The following is a 26,015-nucleotide window of genomic DNA, read 5'->3' as shown; positions in this document are numbered from 1 at the left end:
CCATTATAAACATGAAAGTCCATTTAAGTCATAGATTTCTGCTCATCCAGTTGCCTTGAGAAGGGAGTAGGGGTTTGTGGTTTGGGGCAGGGTTGAGGTTTTCTGTTTCAGGCCCACTGAACGAAGTGTTGAATGGGGCTTTGGATTGGGGCTTTTAAAAAGGTATTTCTAAAGATTAATCACCGTATTGTTAAGTGATAGTCCATTTTGCATAGAAGGCCCCTGTTCATCAGCTCTAAACCACTCAAATTTACTGTGACAATGATCTTCAAATCTTAGATGTTCTTAAACAAGTACTAAATAAGTGAAAAACAAATTCCATGCTTCCAGCAGATCTTTAATTGGTCAAAAGTTCTTGAATTTTCTGTGTACAGAACAGGCAAAATCGAATGCACTTAAAGTCCAGTGTATCACATGACTAAATTACAACTAAGAATATTTAGGCACCACTGAATAAATGAACTCAGGCACTACAGTTCAATGATTAAGTTAATTATTTGGTATAGAGCTGTTTAGATTCCATAATAAGGCAGAAATGCAGGTTAAAGTGTTCAGAAAATGTGCTTCGTGTGTGAATATGCAGTTGAGAAAACTGAGTGGTGTTTCATGTCAGCACTGCCATCCAGTTATTAATTTAGAATTGCCTTTGCACTTAATTAGAGTTGGGGATTCACCTGTTAATGCCGAGATTGAGCATTTTCTGGACTTTGATATTGAACCATAATGTTGCTGTTTAATAAATGGGAGTCACCTGAACAGTCTGCATTTGAAAAGCTTTTCATGTTTGATATGTTGCAATAAGTACATTCTTTGGGGTTTCTATGGCTGTTGGAACTAGAATATTGTGTTTTCTCTGGGTTTTGCTGAATATTTGTGGTGACATGGAAAAGGCAGATCTCTGTTTCTGAGGGTCCATATCCATAATAAGTTACAGCTATTGCTTCACCTTGGTTATTTTATGGATAAATGTTCATGATCTTTAGGTGATTCATTTTCACTGTACTTCAGTTTTTATTTCCTCATTTTAATATCATGGATTAGATCTTAGAGTGCTTTGAAAGCCCATAAATTATTCTGAAAATGGATCAGAATTAACCTTTTCTGGGACTGTTTAAATGTAGCAAATTATTAATAAGAGCCTTGGCCATGGATTTTTCTGGCTACACTCCTGTATTTGGGTCCTCCTGACTTTCAGTCCTTCCCAATCTGACTCTTAAAATGATGAGCAACTGTGTTAGTAAGGAAAATAATTAGTGATGGGGGGTTTTAATTTAAGAAAAAATTAAAGAAGCACATTATAGGAAAAAAATAAACTGATGATGTGTAAAAGGATATAAAATTCTGAACCTCTTATGTTTGGGTTTTTAAAAAAATTATTAGATACTATGTTATCAGTTTGGGGATGGGGTGTGAGGGGCAAGGGAAGTCAGTGGAAATGAGATGTGCAGTGTCTGTACCCACTCCTGAAACCCTCCTCCCTAATAACCACAATGTATTTATCATCCCCAATGATAACAAATTCATGGAATACATTTGTTTTTCTCCTGGCCTTGCTCTGTTGCATTCTCAGCTCCCAAAGCCTGGTTTTCCTTGGGAGGGCGATGTGTGTAATCCCAGGGGAGCTGCCCTAGGAGCTGGGTGCAGTTTAAGTGGGGGTAGGCTGGCAGTCCTGGCAGTGTCGGTGTGCTTGGATTAACTGGAAGAAGCCAGCCCTTCCCCTCCGAGCCGGTGCCACGCACGGGCAGGGCTCGCTGCTTGCTGCAGTTCTGGCTCCTGGCTGCCAGAGCAGCTCCTAAAGCCAGGCCCAGCTGGCAGAGCCCCCAGGAGTTTCCAGGCTCCTGAGCTGTGCTGTGGGGACTCAGTGCTGGCTCCAGCCCGGGGAGGGCTCGTGGGGCATCTTCCCTGCCCAGAGCTGGGATGGCCCCGGTGTGTCCCACCAGGAAATTCTGATCCATCCCATTCCATAGGTGCCTGCCAGTGCCTGTTGTTGTCTCCAGGACAGCACAGCCTGGGAGGTCTCTCCGGGATTGCCGTAGTTCAGGTGTCTGAGGGTGTGTGTGAAGGGGCAGAGCTGCCACACTGATCAATCTCCATCCTTGAGTTGTTGGTTCATTGTGACACTGAGTCTCCTTGGTGCCTCTGACACTCCCCATCCCCACAGCTCTGGTGTTTGAGTACTAAACCTGCCTTGTTCTGTGCTGCCATCGCTGCTTCCACTCTCTCACTCTCCATAAAGCTCCTTTATTTTGATGATCCTTTGTGGCCTTCCTGCATTTTACAGCTGTGGCCTCTCTGTTACCTTTGTTCATGTGTGAATTCATATCCTTTCCAAACATTTAGCCTCCTTTTTTGATTTTTTTTTTTTGTGACTCTGACAACTTTGGTTCCAGTTCATCTGAAATAAACAAAAAAAACCCCAAACAAACAAAAAACCCACCAGCCCCCCCCCACCCCAAATCCATGTAACTGATTTTATTTTCTTTTTTCAAATGCAGATTGTATTTTCATAGAGTTGTATTCCAATTTACTCAGCTTGGTTTGGTAAACTACAGAACTGGTTTTGCTGAGTATGAATTGGATTGGCTCTTGGTCTGGTGACCAAAAATTGTACCTAGCCTCATATTCAATTTGTAAAGCTTAATTAATTCCACATCTTTAATGTACCTGATAAATATATTGTATGTATGTACAATATTTCATGTTGTTCACATATATACATATATTGTATTTATATAGATAAATGGCTGGAAACTCTGACCCATAATTGCATTTCTGTTAAATGTTTGTCTGGAGTATGGATTTGGTTTCATTTATATGAAAGAATATTAGCTGAGCAATTGGTCACATTTAATCTTAGAGTCAAATTTTGAATTTAATGTTTTTATAGATTTTTTTTTTCCCAATATCAAGTGTTTCTGCTTTTGCAGTTTTGACTTGGAATCAGTAAATGCTTTCAGCATATTTCCTAATTACTTAAATCTGTAATAAATGTGTCCTTTAAGCTTGTTGACAGGCTCCTTTTTACCCCAAGGAAACTCAATCAGTTGCAAGCCTGGAATCAAAAAGTATTTTTTTCCCCCTGAGCGATGCAAATCAAATCCAAATTCTTAAATTTGAAGCCTATACAAATGTAGCTCTTGGTGGCTACTCCATGAATCCTCCCCGAATTTGGAATGTGAGGCCCAACACTTGTTACGATGTGTGAAATGAGACCGAATGCTAATCTGTGCTTTGCCTTGGCTTTCTGCTCTGTGTTGTCTTGGTGTTTGCGTCTTACCTCTTACGTCTGTGCTGTTTGTTCCCTCCCCTGTTCTCTAATCCTGCCCTCCCCTCCCTCTGTGCCTCCTCATTGTCCACACTGACCCATCAATCAACCAACAACGTCCCCCCTTCCGTCGTGGTCCTGGTGATCTGCCCTGCCCTGGTTGGTGGCTCCGTGCTTGGGTGGCTGTGTTTGTGCTGGACCAGCTCACCCAAATATGGCCTTCTTGCTGACAGGTATCACTTCTGTGAGAAGTGTTTCACTGAAATCCAGGGGGAGAATGTCACCCTGGGTGATGACCCTTCCCAGCCTCAAACGTAAGTCGCTTCCTTTCCTCGCATCCTGACTTTTGGAATGGGGGTGGGGGAGGGTGTCCTGGTTTGGGAGTAAAACCCAAAACCCTGTGGTGGTATTTGGGGAGAAAATGCCTTATTCCTTCCTAACAGGAGATTTATAGGGACAGGATTAAGAGCTGTTGCTTTGTTGGGTCTGTTACTCTGCCCAGCACAGCTGCCTGTGTCCAGCTGAGCTGCCCATTCCAGGGGGTGGCAGACCCTGGATAATGTGCTTGGAGGGGACCAGTGGAAGCTGTGTCAATAAATGTCACTAATCCATCACCTTTTCTAATGGAAAACTTCTACCTAATTCTGGTATCTCACCTTTTGAAGCGCAGCTTATGTTTCTAAAACCAAAGGCTTGCCTTTAACCTGGCCAGAAAAATCAGATTTGAGGTACATGAGGTGGTTTGGAAGGTGGCAGCTTTACTGACATTAGCTTCCCTTGTTCTTTATGATTTTAATTTTATGTGTAGACTTGGGTATCTCTTGCTTTTAATTTACACAGAAAATGAAATGGGAAAAATATTTTCTGTAGCTTAAAATAAAATGAACTGAACTGCTTGCCTTGACCAGAAAATAAATACTGAGGTGCTTTCTTCAGACTTGAGGTTTGCTGCAATTCAGCAATGCATGATATTGTCTGAGCCTCTGATGTAAGGGTGCTACTGAGTTTTAACTCTTTGTCTCTAGAACCATCTCTAAGGATCAGTTTGAAAAGAAGAAAAACGATACCCTGGATCCAGAGCCGTAAGTACCAGGCTGTTGTTTTTCTTCCCATAATCTCACTGCTTCCACTTGTCCTTGAGCCAGCGGGGCAGAAATGGGGCAGGGAGTAAAGAACTCTTCTCTTCCCCCATCCCTGCCCAAACAGACTGCAGAATCTTGCCCTAAAATTCACGGCACAACATCCAAAGTTGATGTCTGCTTTGATACCCAGAGGAACACAGGAGCTTGTTCCACAGACACTTCCTACTTCTGATATTTGGGTAATTCCAAGGGTGTGCCCTGCCAGGCTCTGCACAGGGCTGGGAATGGCCCTCCCTCCTCCAGAGCCTTTTACCCCGGGCTCTGCGTTCCTGGGGCACTTCTGCATTTTCCTCTAGTGGTTCTAAACCACATTTTTCTCTTCACTGAGTGCTGAGCCCACCCAAAGGCCAAAGCACCATGTGTTACCCTCAGGAGATTCAGGGAAAGCCCAGCTGAACTTCTCCTCAGGAGCACGGGCTTGCTTTCCCTGCAGTGGGATTTTATCATCCTGCTCCATGTCCTCTGGCAGTTTGAGACACAACACATTTTGATTCCTCTGCTTGTCTTGGCAAATACTAAATAGAGCTCCTCCCCAGGCCTGGAAGGGTGGACTGAGATAGACCCCAGTGCATTTGGCTTCTCAACCTGTGTTGCACTCTGGACTGGGAAAACCTCTAACAGTTTTCCCATCCAAAAAAAGAATTCTGACGTACTATTTTGACCAGAAAACAAAAGATAAAAACAAGACTACAGCAGAGTCATGCAGGCAAAGACAAGTTAATACATGTTTTTTTGGCAGGGTGGTTCATGAATGACTAGTCCTTACATTTACAGTAAGTTCAGCAGCCATTTATTCAGCTTGTGGTTGTTGCAGCAATTCAAAATTAAATCTGTGGAGGTATTGTTGAGGATCCTGTGAAGCTGGGAAAATTCAAGACTCTGCTTAGAAAAGGATAGAAAAGATTCAGAAAAAGTTGTGCATGACAGCCCATTTCAGATTTTTAAACCAGCACATTTTGCAATTTATATATACGTGTAGATGTACAGATATAACTTGCACGTGGATTGATAGATGTACATCTGAATCTATTCTGAGTATTTTTTTTAACTTAGACATAAATTGGGCTGGTGAAGTTGATTCAGTTCTTAGCAGAGGATTGGCAAGTCCTTCTTTCGTGATGAATTCTGGAAAATTACTTACCTAACACCAAAAGTGATTTGCTGCTGGTTTTTTCTCCTCAGGTTTGTTGACTGCAAAGAATGTGGTCGGAAGATGCACCAGATTTGTGTGTTACATTATGATATTATTTGGCCTTCAGGGTAAGAGATGTTTGTTAGTTTTTTACCCCTTGTGTAATGACACTGATGTAGTTTATGTAATTAAAGATTTTCTGCCTTTGTTCTTTAATATGTGGCCACAGCCTTTTAAAGAACTGGGTACAAAGGGACAAAGCATTTCTAAATAACATCCTTTTTTTGGCATTTGGGGTCTTATTTCAGTATATTCAGATGAAAATGTGTGTATTCATCCACACAGATTTGTGTGATTTCTTTCTAACTCTCAAGGGCAGCTGGCTGGAGGGGAGTTTGTATGCACAGAACACAAATGCAGGTGTAACTGCTTGACAGAGTTAAACCAGCTCATAAAGGCTTTCAATCCCTCAAAAATTGAGTGATATAAGCTGTTCAAAGCCAGAGAAAAATATATTGTACTCTGACATTTAAATTACATGTTCAAGCATTGGGTTTAAGCTCACCAATAATGGGTTTATGCTAAATTTTTGGCTTTTTTTTTTCCTCAATAGGTTTGTCTGTGATAATTGTCTGAAGAAAACTGGTAGAACACGCAAAGAAAACAAATTCAGTGCTAAAAGTGAGTTTGGTATTTCTGTTTTTATCTTCAACATTCATCTCCTCCCTGCCACCCCTAATGGGTTTTTGATTGAGACTTTGTGTTGTTATGACAGAGCACAGGAACATTTGCAAAATGGGGAGCAGCATAGCCTGAGGCTGTCGAATTTTAATCAACATTTTAAAGCCCTGCTGTTTATGTGTTTGTGGTCAGTCTTGTTGCTGCTTGAGGTGTTTGATGTCTTTGTCCTTATTCTTCTAGGGTTAAAAAGCAAAAACAGGGACAAATAGAACAGAAGGAGCACAGGGCTGTGTGCGCTTTGCTGGCTACATTTAGCCAGGTTTCCATGTAGTGTTGGAACTGTAGTAAAACGATTGTCACCTCTGTGCCCTCCCAATAACCTGTAGTAATGAATCGTGCTGCAGTTCAGGTGCTGCTGCCAAGCACCAAAGCCTTGGAAGAGCTTTTCTTGCCTCCAGAACAGGTGGTGGGGTAAGAACTGAGTAACTCATTCCACTGGGTGCTCTTGGCAGTAACCATTGCCATAGTCTTGTAGAAATGGGCGCTAAAGAGGGGCTCAGGAGATGCCAGGTCAGGTTGTGTCAGTCTCCATAATCCTTACACAGGGCTCTGTGCAGGCATTTGACATCAGGGAACATAACTGGGACATTTTTATTCATGGAGGTTTGGTGGGGGAAGAGAATGCAGAGTCAGTGCAGAGAGCAGAAGAATGAAGTGAGTGTAGACACCAAGAGGGTGATCCAGGCACTTGAACAAGCAGAACTTGCAGGGTCACTTCATTCCTCCCTTGTGCTTCCTCAATCCTTAGAAGTTCTGGGCATTACTGGGTGATGTTGTACCTGCACAAGCCTGAATCTTCCAAACTGGGATAAAGGCAAGATTTTGCATTAAAAATATGATTTCTTGATAACCTCATGTGTGGTTGATTGTGTAACAAGAGATGTGAAAGGGGTAATTTGCAGGTGATGATGTTGTGTGAGGCATGGTGGGTTCCAGTAATCAGAGCAGTCTCTGGAGGAACCTGATGCACTCAAGAGAGTTTTGTTAAAGTGGCCTAAATTAGTCTCATTAAAGACAGATTAAAACTGGCAGAGAACATTAATAAAATGATGAAATCCAACTGTAGTTTTAGAAACCCATTTTGAGTGGATGTTTCTTCTGTTGTGTGCTGACTTTACAGTGGGTATTGATGTAAATTTCCTTAAAACAAGTGTGCGGTTCCCCGGATACCCGCAGTTGTTCTGTGACAGTGGTAAAAGTTTGAGTAAACAGCCATTTAGTCCAAGGTAACCATTCTGTTCTGGACAGGGAAATAATGGTGCTTTTTTTCCTTTCTTCCTTCTCCCTCTCCTTTCCCTGCTGTTTGGCTGTCCTGTCTTTCTCCCATGAGGATCTGAGTCCTGATGCCAGCTGTAATCCACTGGTGGGCTGGGCTCTGGAGATCAGCTTTCTTTAACAGTGCTCTGGTGGGAATGCAAGAGCAGGGAAGGGAAAGGAAAGTCTGTTCTTGTCATCAAAACCTTGGTCTTGCTGCTGACCTGAAAACAAACCTCAGCAGTGAAAGTTTGAAACATTAACATGTTCCCTCTTCTTAAAAAAAAAAAACATTTACTGCCCATCAATAATTCTCCACTCTTTCAAGCATGATGGCACAATTGCTGATAACCAAGACAAGCACATCCCTCAGCTCTTATGGAACATCCATATTTCTAATGTGTAGTGAGTAAAATTGGTTATCTTAACTGACAGCCTGCCAAATAGAACCAGGGTGCAGCTGGGTTCTGCTGTGAAACCCTGAACTTTTGAAGTATTTATTTTGCTAAGAAAATCTACAAATATGACCTCACCAGTAGCCAATGGAGAGAGGTTCAAAGACAAAAGATATCCTGACAAATAAGTCACCCAAAGTAGCTTCCTGACAAGAAGTCACAGTAGGCCTAGAGTTGGAGTTTCTTCCTCTCTGTCCAATTACTCATCCACTAACAAAGCTCTGGCCATTGCTGCTGTCACAGACCTGTGCTGGAGGTTTCTTCTCAGCAGTTTGGATGCCTTTTTTCAGGTTTGCACTGCAGTTTCCACTGAACTTTGAGCTTTAATAAAAGGTGCATATGTGAGAACTGTTCAAGAACCAAAATCCAACTGATTTCTAAAACAACTTTCACATTCTAATAGATCAAAATATGCAACTTTTAGATCCTTTCCTTACAGTACATGTAATTTTAATGCTGCCTGTTTCTTTTATCTCCTTATCTGGTCTTTCTGGATTTGTTGGTTTTCAAGCTTTAATGCATTGCAGCATAAGGAAGGAAGCAGATATCCCTTGGTTGCTTAGCATTGGGAAGATGACAAGATGAAAACACAACAAGACAGTAGAGTTAACTCCAATGGCTTTCTAAAAATGTTCCCACTCATCAGCTGAAATGGAGCCCTTTCTTCTTTTTCTGTTTGTCTTCAGAGAAATCAACAGAACAAAACAATTCCCTCAAAGTATTTGTGAATTTCCTTTAAAATCATCCCACTTCTGTTACATATGGAAAGGCCAATAGAGTGTGTTGGAATGGGAAATCCTGGGAAAGGCTCAGTGTGTTGGAATTGGTAAAAGATATGGTGTTTTTACTTCAACCTGCCTTTAAATTTAATTTTTAAATTCAAATTATTAATTATTCCCTGGTAAATGATATTTAGACTCTATTGGGCTGGTTATAACCACAGAATCTCACTGGACAAGGGGACAAGCTAAAAGGTGTAAATCAAGATTGCTGCCTTTGGCAATTTCTGTAAACTGATTGTAATCAAACTGCCAGAGGGCAGGCATGGATGGGATATTGGGAAGGAATTGTTCCCTGGGAGGGTGGGCAGGCCCTGGCACAGGGTGCCCAGAGCAGCTGTGGCTGCCCCTGGATCCCTGGCAGTGTCCAAGGCCAGGTTGGGTGGGGCTTGGAGCAAGCTGGGATAGTGGAAGGTGTCCCTGCCCATGGCAGGGGGTGGCACTGGATGGGCTTTAAGGTCCCTTCCAACCAAAACCATTCCCTGATTCTATAAAATGAAATTTTAAGTGTATAAATCCCTTAGAAAGTAAGATGGTCCTTTGAGTATTTGTGAGTTTTTTCCCCAGTATTGGAGCCTGAAGTAATTTTTAGCACAGATATTTCACTGCAGAATTCTGTGTGCAGGCTCAGGAGTAAGGGAAGAACCAAGGACCTTGTGTCAGGAGTCAAATATCAACTGAAAAATGAAGTAACAGAGAGCAGAAAATTAAATGCATTTTATTAAAATGAGGATCTGTAGATTACACCATCACTTTGGAAAAGATAGCAGATTGGCCATAAAGTGAAGTAGAAATATGAGTGGTAAAATAACTACAGCAGGATAAAAGAAATAGTCATAAATCTTCAAGTCACAACAGTGGGGTCCTTCTGGTTTCTTCATTTAACTCAAAATCATCATGATTTCTGTAATTTGGTGTGGATTTATTTGAAAACCATCACATCCTGTAAGACCACAAACCCAGCCCTCCCCACAAAAGTCAATTGTGAATGTAAAGATGGAGTGAGGGCATCTGGACAATCTGTGGAGTTGAACTTCCCAAGACCTCTATCTCTGGGCAGGAACTATTTAACCTTGATGTGCAGATTGCTGCAACTGCAGTCCAAAAGCTCTCTTGAAAAGAAAAGCAAAAGCAATGAAATCTCCATTGAAGTCAAAAGGCTTTTCATTTCTGTTGATTTGCTTTGCTTCGCTTGAAAAGGTGTGGCATGGAGCCAATCTGTAAAGTGATGTAATCTCTGTCAACCAGCCAGAGAGTGGGGTTGGGAAGAGAAAACATTTGCAGGGTTCATAAAATAAGGCTGAAATTGAAAAATGCTACGTAAGGCTGCCTTTGTTAGTTCACTTACGGGGTAATTGTGCCACTCCAGTGGGTTCAGCTGCCACGATGGGCTGTGGAAAGCATGGGGGGAAAAGCACGGATGGGTTTGCGTCTCTTAATTTTGGCTGTATAAATAAAACCATCCAACTTTCATATGGAGGTGAAACAAAAGGGGAAAAATCCTGCTTCCATCCAGAGGAGGAAGCTGAAAGAGCTCTCGAGCACAGTAACACCATGACCTGAACAGTGACTGCTCCAGTATTAACATTTCCATGGTCGTGTTCTCCCCCTTCCCTTCCAGGGCTGCAGACCACACGTTTAGGGAACCATTTGGAAGACAGAGTGAACAAATTCCTGCGGCGTCAGAACCATCCTGAGGCTGGAGAGGTCTTTGTCAGAGTAGTAGCAAGTTCAGATAAGACGGTAGAAGTTAAACCAGGAATGAAATCCAGGTTAGTCCTGTTAATTATAATGAATGCAATCCTTTTTATTTATTTCATTTTGAAGTCTCCTTGCGTGGATATTGCAGAATTGTGCCAATTTGCATCTTAATGCCTTTGAAGATTTTTGAAATTCGGGCATGTTTAGCATTATGAAAGATTAAAAAATGTAGAGGAGGTGACTGCTTTGGGGACAGTGGGGACATCCTTGCTTATAATACTGGGACTTTGTGTCACTACATCTTGAGAGTGATGAGAGTGACCACATTTTGGTTACAGAATTCATAGTTTAGCTTGGAGCAGTTGCTGAGATTCTGTTCCTTACCCTTCTTTCATTTTGTTGTGTTTTTATAAACACTTCAGCTTTCAGGAGTGATTTTGAATTTGCTTCATTATAAATGAAAAGCTTAAAAGGTTTAGTCTGTGAAGTATTTTGGGTTAAATTCATAAAGACTGTGTTTATGTGACATCACTTCATACTAATGCATCACATTTTCTGCTCTGTAACCTATTTAAAGGCTTGTGGTCTCTTGAGGATATTCGTGTACTCAATGCTGGCCTGTTCAGTCCTGTGTTCTATATGGAAACAGTCTTTCCATGAATTTACAGGAACCAGGACTCCCTGATTTACTACAGCTCTGATCTGACCCCGTTTAACTCCTGCATAAAAATGTTCCTAATGAGTTAAAAATAAGGTTGAAAATAACCCCCTCATTCTGGTAGGACACTGCGTTAATAATTGGCATTTTGTTTGGGTTTTTTTTTTTTCTCCTGTTGCCCTTTCCTGCAGATTTGTGGATTCTGGTGAGATGTCAGAGTCCTTCCCTTACCGTACCAAAGCTCTGTTTGCGTTCGAGGAGATCGACGGGGTGGACGTGTGTTTCTTTGGGATGCACGTGCAGGAATATGGCTCGGATTGCCCCCCTCCAAACACCAGGTACCCTCCTTGGGCATCTCCCCAAATCCCCTGGATAATCAATGTCAGACACAGACATTTGAGACATACATTTCAGTTCTGTGGCACAAATGTAGGACTGCAGATGACTTTGAAGGGAAAGACAAATATCACAACAAAAATGTTAACATTTTTTGGATTCTGCTTTTAATTTTGCCTCTCGATGTATATTCTTGCTGTCTTAAAAAAATGCTGCCCCTCTTTTGCTTTCGAGGACTGTTTACACCAGGTTAAGATGCTTAAATCTGCATTAAAATACCATCAGCATTGATTTGTCTTTCTGCATGTTTGTCTAGTGTAAAAGTCAGCTCTCAGGAGTAGTTCAGCCAGCCCTGAGCGTGTCCCCCTCTCTCCCTGCAGGCGTGTGTACATCTCCTACCTTGACAGTATTCACTTCTTCCGGCCCCGCTGCCTCCGAACGGCCGTTTACCACGAAATCCTCATCGGATACCTGGAATACGTCAAGAAACTTGGGTGAGTGAGATCTTGGGAAGGAAAGCAATCTGGGTCTTCAGTATTTTTTCTTAATCTTGGGTGACAGGTAGTTGGGGTAGTCTCTGTTTCCTTCTGACCTCTCTGAGATATGTGGAGCAAAGGCCTCTTCTGCAGTGGAGAGAGAAATTGGGATTTTGTCACTAAGGTGGTTTTTATTGTTGGGATTCCTCAACTGACAGCCCATCATTCATTTGATCAGAGGTTCACTTGATGTTTAAGCTTCATTATTATATCCCTGACCTTATCTCTTGTCAAAATACAAGTTATTGCCTCAGCATCTTTGCTACAAAGAAAAGAATTTTTTTTAATTTTAAAAGTAAAGCCAGAGGTCTGGATTTATAACTAGGTTTGAGTTAGTTTTCTGGTGGCAGTCACAGGTGTTGTTTGTTGTGTGTGACACAGGTATGTGACAGGACACATCTGGGCCTGTCCCCCCAGTGAAGGAGATGATTACATCTTCCATTGCCACCCACCTGACCAGAAAATACCCAAGCCCAAACGTTTGCAAGAATGGTATAAGAAGATGCTGGACAAGGCATTTGCTGAGAGAATCATTCATGACTACAAGGTTTGTTACTCTTTAATTTCTGATTTAATTTTTTATGGCATTTTCATCTGAAGGGAGCTGCTGTTGTTTCAGAACACCTGAAAAGTGGGGTAATGTCATACAAGGGGTTTATTCTCAGTGTCTTCATTTTCTTATGTTTTCTTGAGGTTCTGCCTTTCAGGCTGAAAATTCCTTAGGTTTGATGTCTGCATGAGGGGAAATCTGCAAGAACCTGCCTTTGTATATTTTTCTTTCACTGCCTTTTCTAGACAAGGAAATATGGAGCTTTTCAAGGTTTATAGAAGCTGTTTGTTTCTGGAGATTCTGGAGGAGCAGGTGGAATGCTGAACCCCACTAGTGTGAAATAAAAGAGCTCCTTATGACAAGAATGGTTTTCATAACTGGAGAATACCACACGTACCCAAGGAAATAAGTAGAAGGTGGCAAAGGGAGCATTTGCCACTCCTTTCATGCTAAAATTTACAAGAATTCCTTAATGGTAGTGACAGTGCTGGAAAAAAAAGATGTTTTGATGGCAGCTGACAGTTACTAAATGTGTGGAGTAGCAACAGCCTCTGTGTAACAAGCCTTGTCATCGGTGTAGCAAAGAGCTGGGAAATCTGGGTCTCCTAATAAGGGGGTTTTGAAACCAGGGAGGGGTTTCTTGCATTTTCCAGATTTTGTATCTCCCATTATGTCAGGAATGTGAACTGATAGCATGATGGGGGTCAGGAGAGCCTCAGCACTGACCCTCAGATGGAACAGGGAGTGGGGCTGTGCCTGTATTGCCAGGCTGCATCTGGGGCTGCCCCCAGACAAGGAGACCTGGCAGGAGCAGCCCAGGGCTGTGAGTGAGGCCCAGCTGTTCAGTGCAGCTCTGGGTCGTGTCTCTGGTTCTCCTCTCCCTCTCTTAAGTGATCTTCATTTATTTATTCCTGCTCTGGTGTGATGTGCTCAACAGGACATCTTCAAACAAGCAACTGAGGACAGGCTGACCAGTGCCAAGGAGCTGCCTTACTTTGAAGGTGATTTCTGGCCCAACGTGCTGGAGGAAAGCATTAAGGAGTTGGAGCAGGAGGAGGAGGAGAGGAAGAAGGAGGAGAGCACTGCAGCTAGTGAAACAACAGAGGTGGGTTAACTTTATGGGCTGTATTTTCCCTTAGCTCACAAAGCTGATAATTAATGCTTTAATTCAGAGAGGTCACATGCAGTAAACTAGAAAAGGTCATTTACAGCAGATGTGAAATCAGGGGGCCCTTTAACTGCATTTCTGTTTTTCTTCTTGGTTAACAAATCTACTGATGGTTTGGTTTGGGTTTTTTTAACAGACTCAGAAGTCACTTATGTCAGTTCAGCATCTCTCTTCTCAGAGAAATGTGTTAAGCTGCTTTTGCCACGCTACATTTGCTTACAGTCATTTGGCTGAGCTTCTGGTTCACACCTCTGCAAAGCACCTCCAGTATTTGCATTTTGAAAGGTGCTGGATTTTTCAAAGCTGAATGAAATGTGGCTGTTATTTAAGCACAGGTACTTGTAGTCATTTGCAACAGTAAAGGGCTGAAATTTAAAAGTGTTTATTGCAGGCTTTGCATTGGTGGGAAATGTTGATCCTGATGGTGCTGTTCCTTCACCAACATTCTCTCTTTGTCTATAAAAACCAACCAAGCCAACAAAAAAAAAAACAAAAAACAAAAAACAAAAAAAAAAACTCTAAACCCCAGGTTTTTCAGGGCCCTGGACAGAATATCATCATTCGTTTTTATTTCTGTCTTGATTTTATCTGCAACCAAATGGTCTCAGTACTTTGGTACTCTCCCTTTTACTTGAGATTTGCAGCAAGTTGTTTTGAAAATAAATGTTGTAGGACAATCTGAAGTCTCACAGATTGAGGTAGAATCAAAAGCTTTACCTGGGAAAAGCCCCCCTTCAGCTTAGGTGCTGTGACTGTTTGCCTTCAGTCTGTGTTACATGGGATTGATGTGGAGGGATGGACCTTAATCCATCAATTTTGTGATGTCACAAAGTTCCTTCTGTTAAACCTTAGCAGCTCTTTCAAAGTTAATACAGTTTGTGGCTATGTTTTCATGGAACCAAGAAGTTACAAAAAGCTTTCACTTTGTTCCTTCTGAATGTAACTTTGAATATTGAGATAGTTCAACAAACACTGCTGTATAAAAAGAAGTGGAAGACAAGGCTTGGAATTAGGCTGCAGCCCTCCCTTGCTAACAGGTTCACTTCCAGTAAATCAGGGAAAACACTGGTGTGAGCATTTACTCTGCATCTAGGAGGGAAAAAAAGGTGTTTGAAAAAGCCCAGAGCAATTAACTGTGAACTCAGACAAGTTGTGGCCTAAAATGAGATGATGCAGCCTTGGCTGGGAACATCCCTGTGCTCCCACTTAATGCCTGGGGCAGCAGGGGGACAAAACCTGCACCCGGGTTGCTGAGGTGTCATCCAAGCATGGGACAGTGGGGTCTTTGCCACTTGGTTCAGGAGAAGTAGCACATTTAAAAGCATGAGAACTTCCCCAATGCAGACACCTAAACTGGGTCACTTCGTGGAGGAAACTGCCCAGCAATGGGGATTTCCATGGGTACAAGCACCACGTGGATCTCGGTACTGGAGTGGCACAGAATCTGTCTGTCTTAAATTCTTCATCCTAAACTTTGTATATGTGAAGAGAAAGCTCCCTAAAAGTCAGCATGTGCTGCAGGTATCAGTCAAAGGGAGTCTAAAGAGGTGGGAAATATTCAGAATTCTTGGCAAAGGTTCTGAAGGGGTGAGGCTCCCCCAGGAGCCATCCGTCAGCATCTCTGCTGATCTGGCCGAATGTCAGAATGAAATGGTACAAGCACAACCCTACAACTTCTTAAAACAGCTTGGAATACTTTGTACAGTTCACCAAATAGAAACTTGCTAAAGGTGGAGTAGAAAGAAAACTTAGACTTGGTTTGTTTGATAAGTTTCAGTCTGTTCTTCCTTTTGGTGTTTAAATTTTAAGATCTCAGTTGGTGCTTTAGGATGTGGAGGCAAAGGAGGGCAGGCTCCAATTCCATCAGTGGTAGGAAACCTGGGGGCAGTCAAGGTGGGAACATAAAACAGCTCACTTCAAGTCACTTAGAGCTCTGTCTGGTTTCCTGTAAAATAGTCTCATTTTAATTTCCAAACAGGTTTGGTCAAAAAATCCACAAAATTAGTTAGAGAGAACCCAGGAGTGGACAGGGAATTCCTGTCCAAGCCTAATTAATGGAATGGAAGGATGGCAGCAGTCTATAAATAGAATTGCTTCCTGCAGTTGGAATATTTTTGTTTTCCTCGAATAAATATGCCTGTGGATAAATCCTGTGTTTGCTTGTACATACTGTTCGTGGAACTTGCTTCCATATGTGTATATATTTATATTTATATCCAAGTATTTCAGTATCTTATTTTTAATTTTATGGTGACCAACATTCTAGAAGTTGGAGAGGGGTTTTTCCTGAGCCCTCCCTGCTGAGGGCTTGGGTTTTGAATTTTTAAGGACCTGAGAACTCTAAAAGTTATTTCTGTTTTCTCAGGTCATCTAAATAGCATCATCTGCTATTTTTCACTCTCTTTACTTACATCTAACATTCAGTGTATGGCCAATGTGGTCTGTGTTGTAACTTGGGCACAAGTGGAGGTTTTGGAGATTATTTTTTTGGGAGTTGCACGTGCAGCTGGAAGCCTGCAGGATGGAGAATAATGTGTTTTGTTGGTTTCAGTTCAAATCCTGCATGTTCTTATCTGTGTCCTAGCCCTAAATCTGTTCAGTAAAAACAAGCATTAAATCAGAGCTCAGGCAAGTATGTGGCACACCAAATGCAGCAAAGCAAAGTACTGCACTCCTGGAATTCTAAGTCCATATTATTTGTGTCATTTTATCATCAGCTGCAAGATCTAAAGCAGTGGAAGCTGAAGTATGATGTTTGAGAAGGAAAAATAATCAGTGTAAAATGGGAATTTTTTAATGTATACATACTTTAAAAGTCTATTTTTAAACGGTGTTTGGATTTGTTTGCCTGCCAGTTTGGCTTTTGATTTTTCCTGGAAGATAGGATATATTTAACACAGGAGGGCTGATTTGCAGGCATTGGAACAAAGTTCTATTCCTGACAGCAGAAGTGTGTCACTGTGAGCCCAGTGAATGGGAGAGAGCTCTCCAAAGTGTAACATCTTTCCCGTGCCTTTATTGCAGGGGAGCCAGGGCGACAGCAAGAATGCCAAGAAAAAGAACAACAAAAAAACCAACAAGAATAAGAGCAGCATCAGCAGAGCTAACAAGAAGAAGCCCAGCATGCCAAACGTGTCCAATGACCTGTCTCAGAAGCTCTATGCCACCATGGAGAAGCATAAAGAGGTACTGTGGAAATCTGCTGTAAAGAGAGAAGGGTTTATTCCTGTAAATGCAGGCACAGTGATATTCAGAACTGAAAAATCAGGAGGAGTAAACCCTTTGGTTGGGCTAGGAATGTTTCTGTTGCATAATAACATATTGGAAGAGATTAGCCTAAACTAAGATAATTAGATAAGGTTTGTAGCACACCATCACTGCAGAGAGCACGAGCTCCTTCCTGCAACATTACCTGACCTCGTTGCCTTTTATTTCTTCCCCATTTATCTGCAGGTCTTTTTTGTGATTCATTTACATGCCGGGCCTGTGATTAACACTCTGCACCCCATTGTGGACCCGGACCCGTTGCTGAGCTGTGATCTGATGGACGGGCGAGACGCCTTCCTCACCTTAGCCAGAGATAAGCACTGGGAATTCTCCTCCCTGCGCCGATCCAAGTGGTCCACGCTGTGCATGCTGGTGGAGCTGCACACCCAGGGGCAGGATCGCTTCGTCTACACGTGCAATGAGTGCAAGCACCACGTGGAGACCAGGTGGCATTGCACTGTGTGCGAGGTACGTGTGGGGCAGAGGGGGCATTGCACTGAGTGAGGGATGTGTGGGGCAGAGGGGGCATTGCACTGTGTGAGGGATGTGTGGGGCAGAGGGGGCATTGCACTGTGTGCGAGGGATGTGAGGGCCCCTCAGAACTCAGCCCTCTCTTGTCCTGCAGCTGAGTTTGATGGGGTTTTTTTGATATTGCCCAAAGTTCCTCCAAATTAAGGAACTATTCTGGTAAAGGGCTGCTAAGCCTTAAGGGAGGTGACTGCCATGTGGGTAGAAGAGGTGCGTGCCTCTTCTAGAAAAAGTGACTTCAGTTGCTCAGCATGGAAAACAGCAGTGCTCTGGGATGGCTCCTGCTGCACTCTCTATTCTGCTACTGCTCCTCTGCATAGATGAGTTTTTAGTTTAATTTTAAAGAATCATGGATGTTAGAATGGTTTAGGTTGGAAGGGACCTCAAAGACCATCTTGTTCCACCCCTCTGCCATGGGCAGGGACACCTTCCTCTGGACCAGATTGCACAAATTTTAGGACCTGTGTTAGAGAGCAGTTATCCATGGGGCTGTACCAGTATGCTTGAGGCTTGTTGGAGGGCTTTTGTTGACCTCTGGCTGTAGCTGAACAAAAGAAGTTTGAGTAAGTGCAGCCTCATTTTTACACTGCAAGTTATTGCCAGGTTTTGTGGGGGAAGGGTCTTAATTAATTCCTCTGAGGAAAGCATTGAGCAGAGCTTCTTGAGGCGAGGCTGCAAGACACGGATTGGACACATGCGGGAATTAGGTGGTGGAAGGAGGTAGGGCCTTTAGGCTGCCTCTGGGTAACTCTGTGTAAGGGAGTGCCCTTCCTCCAGCCAAAAAAGACACAGGGCAGCAAAAGTGTGGGGGTTTCCAGGTAAGTGTCTGCCTTAGCATGAAACTTGCTCTTGTTTAGAGATTTTTAAAAGTACATATTTAAGGGTAGTAATTATTAGTCAGTAATTACACTAAGGATAGATAAATGGAGATCCAGACCCTACATTTTAGGCAGTGACCATAGATTTCTCTCACTAGTTGGAGGTGTTGGCACCCCAGTAGGCATCACAGAAAAATAAACAGTTAATGTCAGCAAAAGGGAAAATTTAAAAAAAAAAATTCTGCAAGACTTTTTCATGTAACAAAAGGACACAGTGACAGCCCCAGTGCATTGTTACCTGCCACAGTGAAGAGCTGTGATTGCAGGCTGGCTTTGCTGAGGCTGCTGCCCTCCCTGCTCCAAAGCCCACTGCCTGGACAGGCTGTGCAGCCATTCCCTGGCTGAGTACAGGTGTGAGTTGAAGTGGCAGCTGTTGACAGTGTGTGACTGTCGTCCTGCTTGTGCTCTGTGTGGTTGTACCCACAAACACCCAGCGTGTGCCTGCACAGGGGCCTGGTGCTGCTCCCCTGGCACCACCCCGCTTTTTCTGCCTGTGTGGTTCGTGCCCTGTCAGCAGCTGAGCTCTGGGTTTTCTTCTCTTGCAGGACTACGACCTCTGCATCAACTGCTACAACACTAAGAGCCATGACCACAAGATGGTTAAGTGGGGCCTGGGTCTGGATGATGAGAGCAACAACCAAGGAGAGCAGCAGTCCAAGAGCCCCCAGGAGTCGCGACGGCTGAGCATCCAGCGCTGCATCCAGTCCCTCGTCCACGCCTGCCAGTGCCGCAACGCAAACTGCTCCTTGCCATCCTGCCAGAAGATGAAACGGGTTGTCCAGCACACCAAGGGCTGCAAGCGCAAGACCAACGGTGGCTGTCCAGTGTGCAAACAGCTCATAGCTCTTTGCTGCTACCATGCCAAACACTGCCAAGAGAACAAATGCCCCGTGCCATTCTGTCTCAATATCAAACACAAGCTCCGACAGCAGCAGATCCAGCACCGCCTGCAGCAGGCTCAGCTCATGCGCAGAAGGATGGCTACCATGAACACCCGAAACGTGCCTCAGCAAAGTTTGCCTTCTCCTACCTCAGCAACGCCTGGTACCCCTACGCAGCAGCCAAGTACACCGCAAACACCGCAGCCTGCTCCCCAGCCCCAGCCCTCCCCTGTAAGTATGTCACCGGCTGGCTTTCCCAGTGTGTCCAGAACTCAGCCCCCCACTACTGTCTCGACAGGAAAACCCGCAAACCCAGTTTCTGTGCCGCCGCCTCCGGCTCAGCCGCCACCGGCCGCCGTGGAAGCGGCTCGGCAGATCGAGAGAGAGGCTGCCCAGCAGCAGCAGCAGCTCTACAGGGTCAACAACATGAACAATGGTTTGCCTCCCAGCCGCCCGGGACTCGTGAACCCCACGGTGGGCTCGGTGAACCAGATGCCGCAAGTCAGCATGAATGTACCCCGGCCCAACCCTGTGAGCGGCCCCGTGATGTCCAACATGCAGCCTGGGCAGTGGCAGTCGCCGCCGATGCCGCAGCAGCAGCCGATGCAGCCGGGAATGGCCAGACCGGTGATGCCGATGGCGACGCCGCAAGCCGTGGCCGGGCCCAGGATGCCGGGCGTGCAGCAGCCGCCGCGGAGCATCACCCCCAATGCACTTCAGGACTTGCTGAGGACCTTGAAGTCACCGAGTTCTCCACAGCAGCAACAGCAGGTTCTTAATATCCTTAAATCCAACCCTCAGCTTATGGCAGCTTTTATAAAGCAAAGAACAGCCAAATACGTGGCGAATCAGCCCGGGATGCAGCCACAAGCAGGGATACAGCCCCAGCCCGGGATGCAGCAGCCGCAGACCGGCATGCAACAGCCGGGCATGCATGCGCAGGCGGGACTGCAGAACATGAATGCGATGCAAGCCGGAGTGCAGAGACCAAGCGTCCCCCCGCAGCAGCAAGGGATCGGAGCTATGAACCCCCAGGGACAAGCGATCAACATCATGAACCCCAGCCACAACCCCAGCATGGCCAACATGAGCCCACAGTACCGCGAGATCCTGAGGCGGCAGCTACTGCAGCAACAGCAGCAGCAGCAGCAGCAGGGAGGGGCTGGCATGGCAGGAGGGATGGCAGCACACAACCAGTTCCAGCAGCCCCAAGGCCCGGGAGGTTACCCCCAAGCCATGCAGCAGCAGCGGATGCAGCAGCACCTATCCATACAGGGGAGTTCCATGGGACAGATGGCTCAGATGGGACAGCTGAACCAGATGGGCCAGCCCGGCCTGGGGGCGGACGGCGCTCCCAACATCCAGCAGGCCCTGCAGCAGCGCATCCTGCAGCAGCAGCAGATGAAGCAACAGATAGGGTCCCCCGGGCAGCCCAACCCCATGAGCCCACAGCAGCACATGCTCTCAGGACAACCGCAGGCGTCTCATCTCCCTGGCCAGCAGATCGCCACCTCCCTCAGCAACCAGGTGCGGTCCCCAGCGCCCGTTCAGTCTCCCCGTCCCCAGTCCCAGCCACCACATTCCAGCCCGTCACCCAGGATACAGCCCCAACCGTCACCGCACCACGTCTCTCCCCAGACTGGTTCCCCCCACCCAGGACTTGCAGTCACTATGGCTAGCTCCATGGATCAGGGACACTTGGGCAACCCAGAACAGAGTGCAATGCTTCCCCAACTAAACACCCCCAACCGCAGTGCGTTGTCTAACGAATTGTCTCTGGTCGGTGACACCACCGGGGACACATTAGAGAAATTTGTGGAGGGTTTGTAGCATTATGGGAGCATCACTTTTGTTTCTTCTTTCCTTTCGTGTTCTTGGATATTTTGTACTGAAAAATTCAGACATCTGGGTTGTTTTGAATCCTAGATGGAACTGCTGCTTCCTACAGATGGAAGAATTAATTGCTGTTTAAAAATAAAAAGAAAAAAAAAACAATACAAAGAATATATTTTTTTGTTAAAGCCAGGCGGTTAAAATATCTGGTCTCTTTTGTGGGTTTTTTTGGTTTTTATTTTTTTGTTGCTGTTGACTCATACCTTTTTTTTAACGGGGAAAACAAGTTCATTATATTCATATTTTTTATTTGTATTTTCAAGACTTTAAACATTTGCGTTTAAAAGAAGAAAAAAAATAATATTCAGAAACTGTTTCCTGAAATAATGCAACATTATAGCGTATCCTGGTAACTTTGACACATGGCGGGAAGATTTTTGTTTTCTATAGTGAACTCTGCAGGCGTTTGAAGTATTACCCCTGGGAAGATAGGAATTGACTCTTGCACACATTGGCCAACGCCAAAATCCTTGTCTTGCAGATGTAGAAATTGTTGCTTTGTTTCTCTGATAAAACTGGTCTTAGATGAAAATAGGGATGATCACTCTTAGGCCGTGCTGATCTGGATAGAGAAGAAACATTCTTTTCTTTCTTTCTTCTGTGTGAAACTTGAAACGAGGAAAGCAATTCTAGTGTAAATCATGCAAGCGCTATAATTACTATAAATAAGAAAATCCAAGAAGATTCAATCACTGTATAGAATGGTAAAAAGAAAAAAAAACTCATTTCTTACTTATAATATCATATTGTTAAATAAACTGTGTGCAACAGACAAAAAGGGTGGTCCTTCTTGAATCCATGTACATGGTATTAACACTTAGTGTTTGGGTTTTTTGTTATGAAAATGCTGTTTTCAACATTGTATTTGGACTATGCATGTCTTTTTTCCATTGTATATAAAGTATTGCTTAAAATTGATATAAATTACTGAAGTTTTTAACATGTATTCTGTTCTTTAAAATCCATGTAAGAATGTTTAAGGTTTTTATTTATTTATATATTTTTTTCGATCATGTTCTTTGTAAGACATAGCTATGACGATTCACTCATGACCCGGAGCAGCCAGAGGCAGCGGTAGGAGAGGCACGATCCATGGAATATTGTAGGTAGCATGTCTGTTTTACAACACCCTTAGTGATTGTTTCCTTTTCGGGGAGGGAGAGGAGAGGGGGAATGGTTCCCAGACATCGACTCTTCGCAGGTGTTCATCCATAAGGGTTAACTGGAATAAATTATTAATAGCCGTTGCTTTTTAAAAACTGCATTAATTTAGAGAAGGATCACCAATGAAAGGAAAATAGAGAGTATTGAGTTAATTCTAGGCTAATTTATTTAGTCTACAGTAAAATATGAACCTATTGACTTTAACACTATTTTTCTGCTGTTAACTCTGAGTCTAGATTTGAGGGTTTTCTGTGGAATAAAAAATAACAAATCATGTACATGTTCCCTTTAATATCCTGTCACCATGCCCTCATGTCCCTGGGATACTCACTCCTCCTCCCCTCAGTGAATCGCTTTCTCGGAGTTAAAAAGTCCAGGGAAAACTTCCCAGCGTAGGTGTGAGCTCAAACCACGACGAGCCTAAACCGCCATCCCTCAGACCTCGAGGCTTCTCTGTTCCATGCGCCTGGCACGGGCTGTGCAGCGAACCCAGCACGGTATCCCGGGGAGCACGGGGCACACGTGGCTTTCCACATCCAGTTAGCGCTTCCTCCAGCCTTAACGTTTTTATCGGGACACTGGTGGGGGAGGACGGGGGGGAGAAGAGCAAATCTTTCTCTCAGCTTTTGTCCCTGTACTGTGAAAATTGTGGCTGCGGCGCCACTTCGTCCTTTTTAACTGGAGAGGGTCTCTGCTTCAACTTTTACTTGCAAACTTTTAACTATTGTACCTTTTTCAGTACCATCGGATTCATCTGCCCACACAATTGTCTTCAGCAATTCAAGATGTCAAAATTTGGGGCTGGGGTGAGGTCAGTGAACACTAAACCCAAAGCTTGTCCAAAAGAAATTGCTGTAAAAAAAAAAAAAAAAACCAAACAGAAAAAAAAAAAGATGGAAGCCCTGATGCTGTGTCTCATGCTGTGTACTTAAAAAGAGGAAAAATACTATATTTGTGATCAAAAAGAGGAAACTTGAAATGTGCTGGTGTTTCTAATAAAAGCTGGTAAAACTGCTTGGATTGAAGGATGGTTCCACTTGGCTGGTGCCCGCGAGGATCAGCGGAGCCTGACGCCCGAGGTTAAGATAACTGCACTCAATCTCACTTAATTCCTCTAAGTAGCCTCCATTTTAAAGGCATCGGCACCGCTGCCGGATTTGGATAAGCTGAGTCCTGTTTGGAGCACAGAGCTGGTGTGGCCCAGGCTGCAGCTCGCTTGGGTGCCCATTTCTGGGGAAGAGTGGAAAAAACAACGGATGGGAAGCAAATGCTGGAATATTTTTTAAGTACAACCTGAAATGTGGCGAGATCACAGAGCCAAGGGATCGATGTAGATCCGATACCCACAGGTGTATTAGGTAAGAGCAGGTGTTTTACCAGGAAGAGAAGGGGAGTGCAGAGCTGAAATTAAACCTGAGGAGGGGCTGGGCGTGCTGTCCTGCAGCCTCGGTGGAGCTTCACTCCAGTCTCCTGTGAGCGTTGATAGGAAAGTCAGTGTATCTGAGCCTGGATGGGCATGGCTTTTCCAAGTCCTTGTCTGTTTGATGGGGAGGTACGGTCAGTAAGGAACAGCATCCCAGAAACATGGGAATTTATAAGGCAAGAGTGCACTGGAGTTTGGTGCAGGAGCTCTACCACCGAAGAGGGTGGGTAAGACCTTCCCCTCAGTGAATTCTGGAGTGGAAGAAGGTGCTTAAATCTGAACGTCGAGCTGCAGCGGTGGTTCTCTGCTCTTTTCCCGGGCTGCCCACCCTGCTCCACTCTACTGCTGGCTCCTGCCTCCCGCCGCTGCTGCTGCCGCAGAGTGGGAGCTTTCCCTCTTGCTACCTGCACAGCTGGGCTTCCCCTCTTGGCTCATCCCTGTCCCACCAGGACAGAGATCTGCCCACAGCACTTGTGCGTGCTCCCCGCTCCATCTTCCGGATGCATTAGAGCAAAGGGGCGAGGAAGAGGAGCCCTCTTGCCAAATAGGCTGGGACAGTCCCCCCTCGGTCACTGTCAAAAGGCAGCAGTAGATGTCCCTTCTAGCCGGTGGCAGCGCATAGCAGTGACAGCAGTTCATGGCTTACAGGGTGATCTGGATGTGCGTCGGGTGCTTCTCCCAAAGCAAATTGCAGCCCATGGTTCTTCCAGTGCAGGGAAGATGGAGCAGCCACCCTGGAGCTGGGAGCTGGGGGAACACCACAGAGGCTGCTGTGCAGGGCAATCTGTCCTTCCCTGCGCTTTTTCACAGGCGGGAATTTAAAATGCAGAGCAGGACGCTGTCAGGACAGTGATTGAAGCACGTTGGAGCCAATCCCCGGATAATTAAAACGAGCCTGGACAGAGGGGGAGGATCTGTATCAGATCCCGTGCGAGCCCTGCAGGAGCACATTTCATGGCTAATGGTCAGAGCATACCCAGGGTGAGGTAGGAGGAGGATTCAGGTGTTTAACAGCAGGTACAAGAGCTCTGGTACAGCGTCGCTCTCGGGAGTGCCGTGGGGTCAGCGGGAGGTAGCAGTGAGCACAGCAAGAGGGAAGCGTTTGCAACTGGCTCAGAAGTCATTTTGGTTTTGGCTGTAGCACAGGGAATCTCGATGAAGGGCTGGAGTTGGTTCCAGGTGGAAATGCAGCCAGCAGAAGGGTGTCGGAGTGATGCAAAAGCTCGTGCTGGGTTTGTTGCACCTAATCCATAACGTCGAGTGCCTCACAAACCTTAGATGTGAACCTCCAAAACAGCACTCGGATCGGCGTAGTCCCAAAAGATCAGCTGCAAGCACGAGTGAATTGCACACGGAGCTTTCCAGCGAGCTCCCCGGGGCTTGGGGTTACAAAGCTGGCTCTGTTCGGTGGGCACGGTTCCCTCCTGAAAGCTCCTCAGTCTGGAAGTGGTTAGAGCTTACCGAAAGAGACCTGCTCCATCTTTTATTTTTGGCTGTGGTGGTGTTCATCGAGAGGCTCTGCTCTCACGCACATTCCAAGTTCGGGTCTCGACAGAGTGGTACATTTCCTCGCTCACCCGTATCCCGTCTAAAGCCTTTCTCCAGTACCTCAGCCCCGTAGATCTCGATGATCTACGCTCAAACAGCCCCGGGAGATGAGGAGTTTTCAGACAAATGCCACAATGAGATGTTAAGCAATTGGCCCAGAGTCGAGCAGGGTGCCCGGCCAAGGTGTAGCACACAGGGGCTTCCGGAGGACTGCTCCCAGCCCGGCACAGCCTTTCCTCGGCCCTCAGCCCCCTCCGTGGGGAAACTGGGAGAGCCACTGTGCACCGAGCTCTGCCAGCTCCGATTGCCGAGCTGCTGCCGCAGCCTATCCCGTGGAATGGGCTCCTGAGGTCATTCACTGTGAGACACCCGCAGGGGTGTCTCCACAGGGAGAGGAAAGTGGGTTTGTAACCTGTGTGTGACTCCCTTTCCTAACAAGTCCTCAAAAACACGAACGGGATTTTAACCATCAAAACAGGAGCGGTTTGGAAACGGTGTCCTGGGCTTGGCGTCCGACCTCCTGGCAAAGCCCTGGAAACGCCCCTGTGAGGGGACCCAGGCAGGGCCGTGAGGGAACCGAGCACGTGCCGTGAGGAGGCTCGGCCCGGGCCGGGAGGGGACCCAGGCGGGGCGCCCCGTGAAGACAGTCGGTCGGGAGCCGTGAGGAGGCTCGGCCCGGGCCGGGAGGGGACCCAGGCGGGGCGCCCCGTGAAGAC

At 45.3% G+C, this 26,015-nt stretch overlaps 1 protein-coding gene across 5 annotated transcripts in view; it reads left to right on the top strand.

The window, feature by feature from the left end:
* The window catches only part of LOC104684955 (CREB binding protein), a 96,269-nt gene extending 72,927 nt beyond the window's left edge, over positions 1–23,342 (top strand). For 4 of the 5 annotated variants that reach the window (XM_039560010.1, XM_039560009.1, XM_039560012.1 and 1 more), the window contains 12 exons: positions 3,499–3,579; positions 4,291–4,347; positions 5,590–5,667; positions 6,153–6,220; positions 10,390–10,540; positions 11,319–11,465; positions 11,844–11,957; positions 12,381–12,546; positions 13,487–13,654; positions 16,742–16,903; positions 17,171–17,452; positions 18,936–23,342. In XM_039560010.1, coding sequence (XP_039415944.1) covers positions 3,499–3,579; positions 4,291–4,347; positions 5,590–5,667; positions 6,153–6,220; positions 10,390–10,540; positions 11,319–11,465; positions 11,844–11,957; positions 12,381–12,546; positions 13,487–13,654; positions 16,742–16,903; positions 17,171–17,452; positions 18,936–21,101 — 3,640 coding nt within the window. In that variant the 3' untranslated portion in view covers positions 21,102–23,342. The remainder of the gene's footprint in view (positions 1–3,498; positions 3,580–4,290; positions 4,348–5,589; positions 5,668–6,152; positions 6,221–10,389; positions 10,541–11,318; positions 11,466–11,843; positions 11,958–12,380; positions 12,547–13,486; positions 13,655–16,741; positions 16,904–17,170; positions 17,453–18,935) is intronic. The other variant, XM_039560011.1, reaches the window with a different exon arrangement.
* Positions 23,343–26,015: the final 2,673 nt, after the last annotated feature.

The sequence above is a fragment of the Corvus cornix genome, chromosome 14 (genome assembly GCF_000738735.6).
Source record: "Corvus cornix cornix isolate S_Up_H32 chromosome 14, ASM73873v5, whole genome shotgun sequence".
Taxonomy (NCBI): domain Eukaryota; kingdom Metazoa; phylum Chordata; class Aves; order Passeriformes; family Corvidae; genus Corvus; species Corvus cornix.
This window is presented reverse-complemented; position numbering and strand designations above follow the sequence as displayed.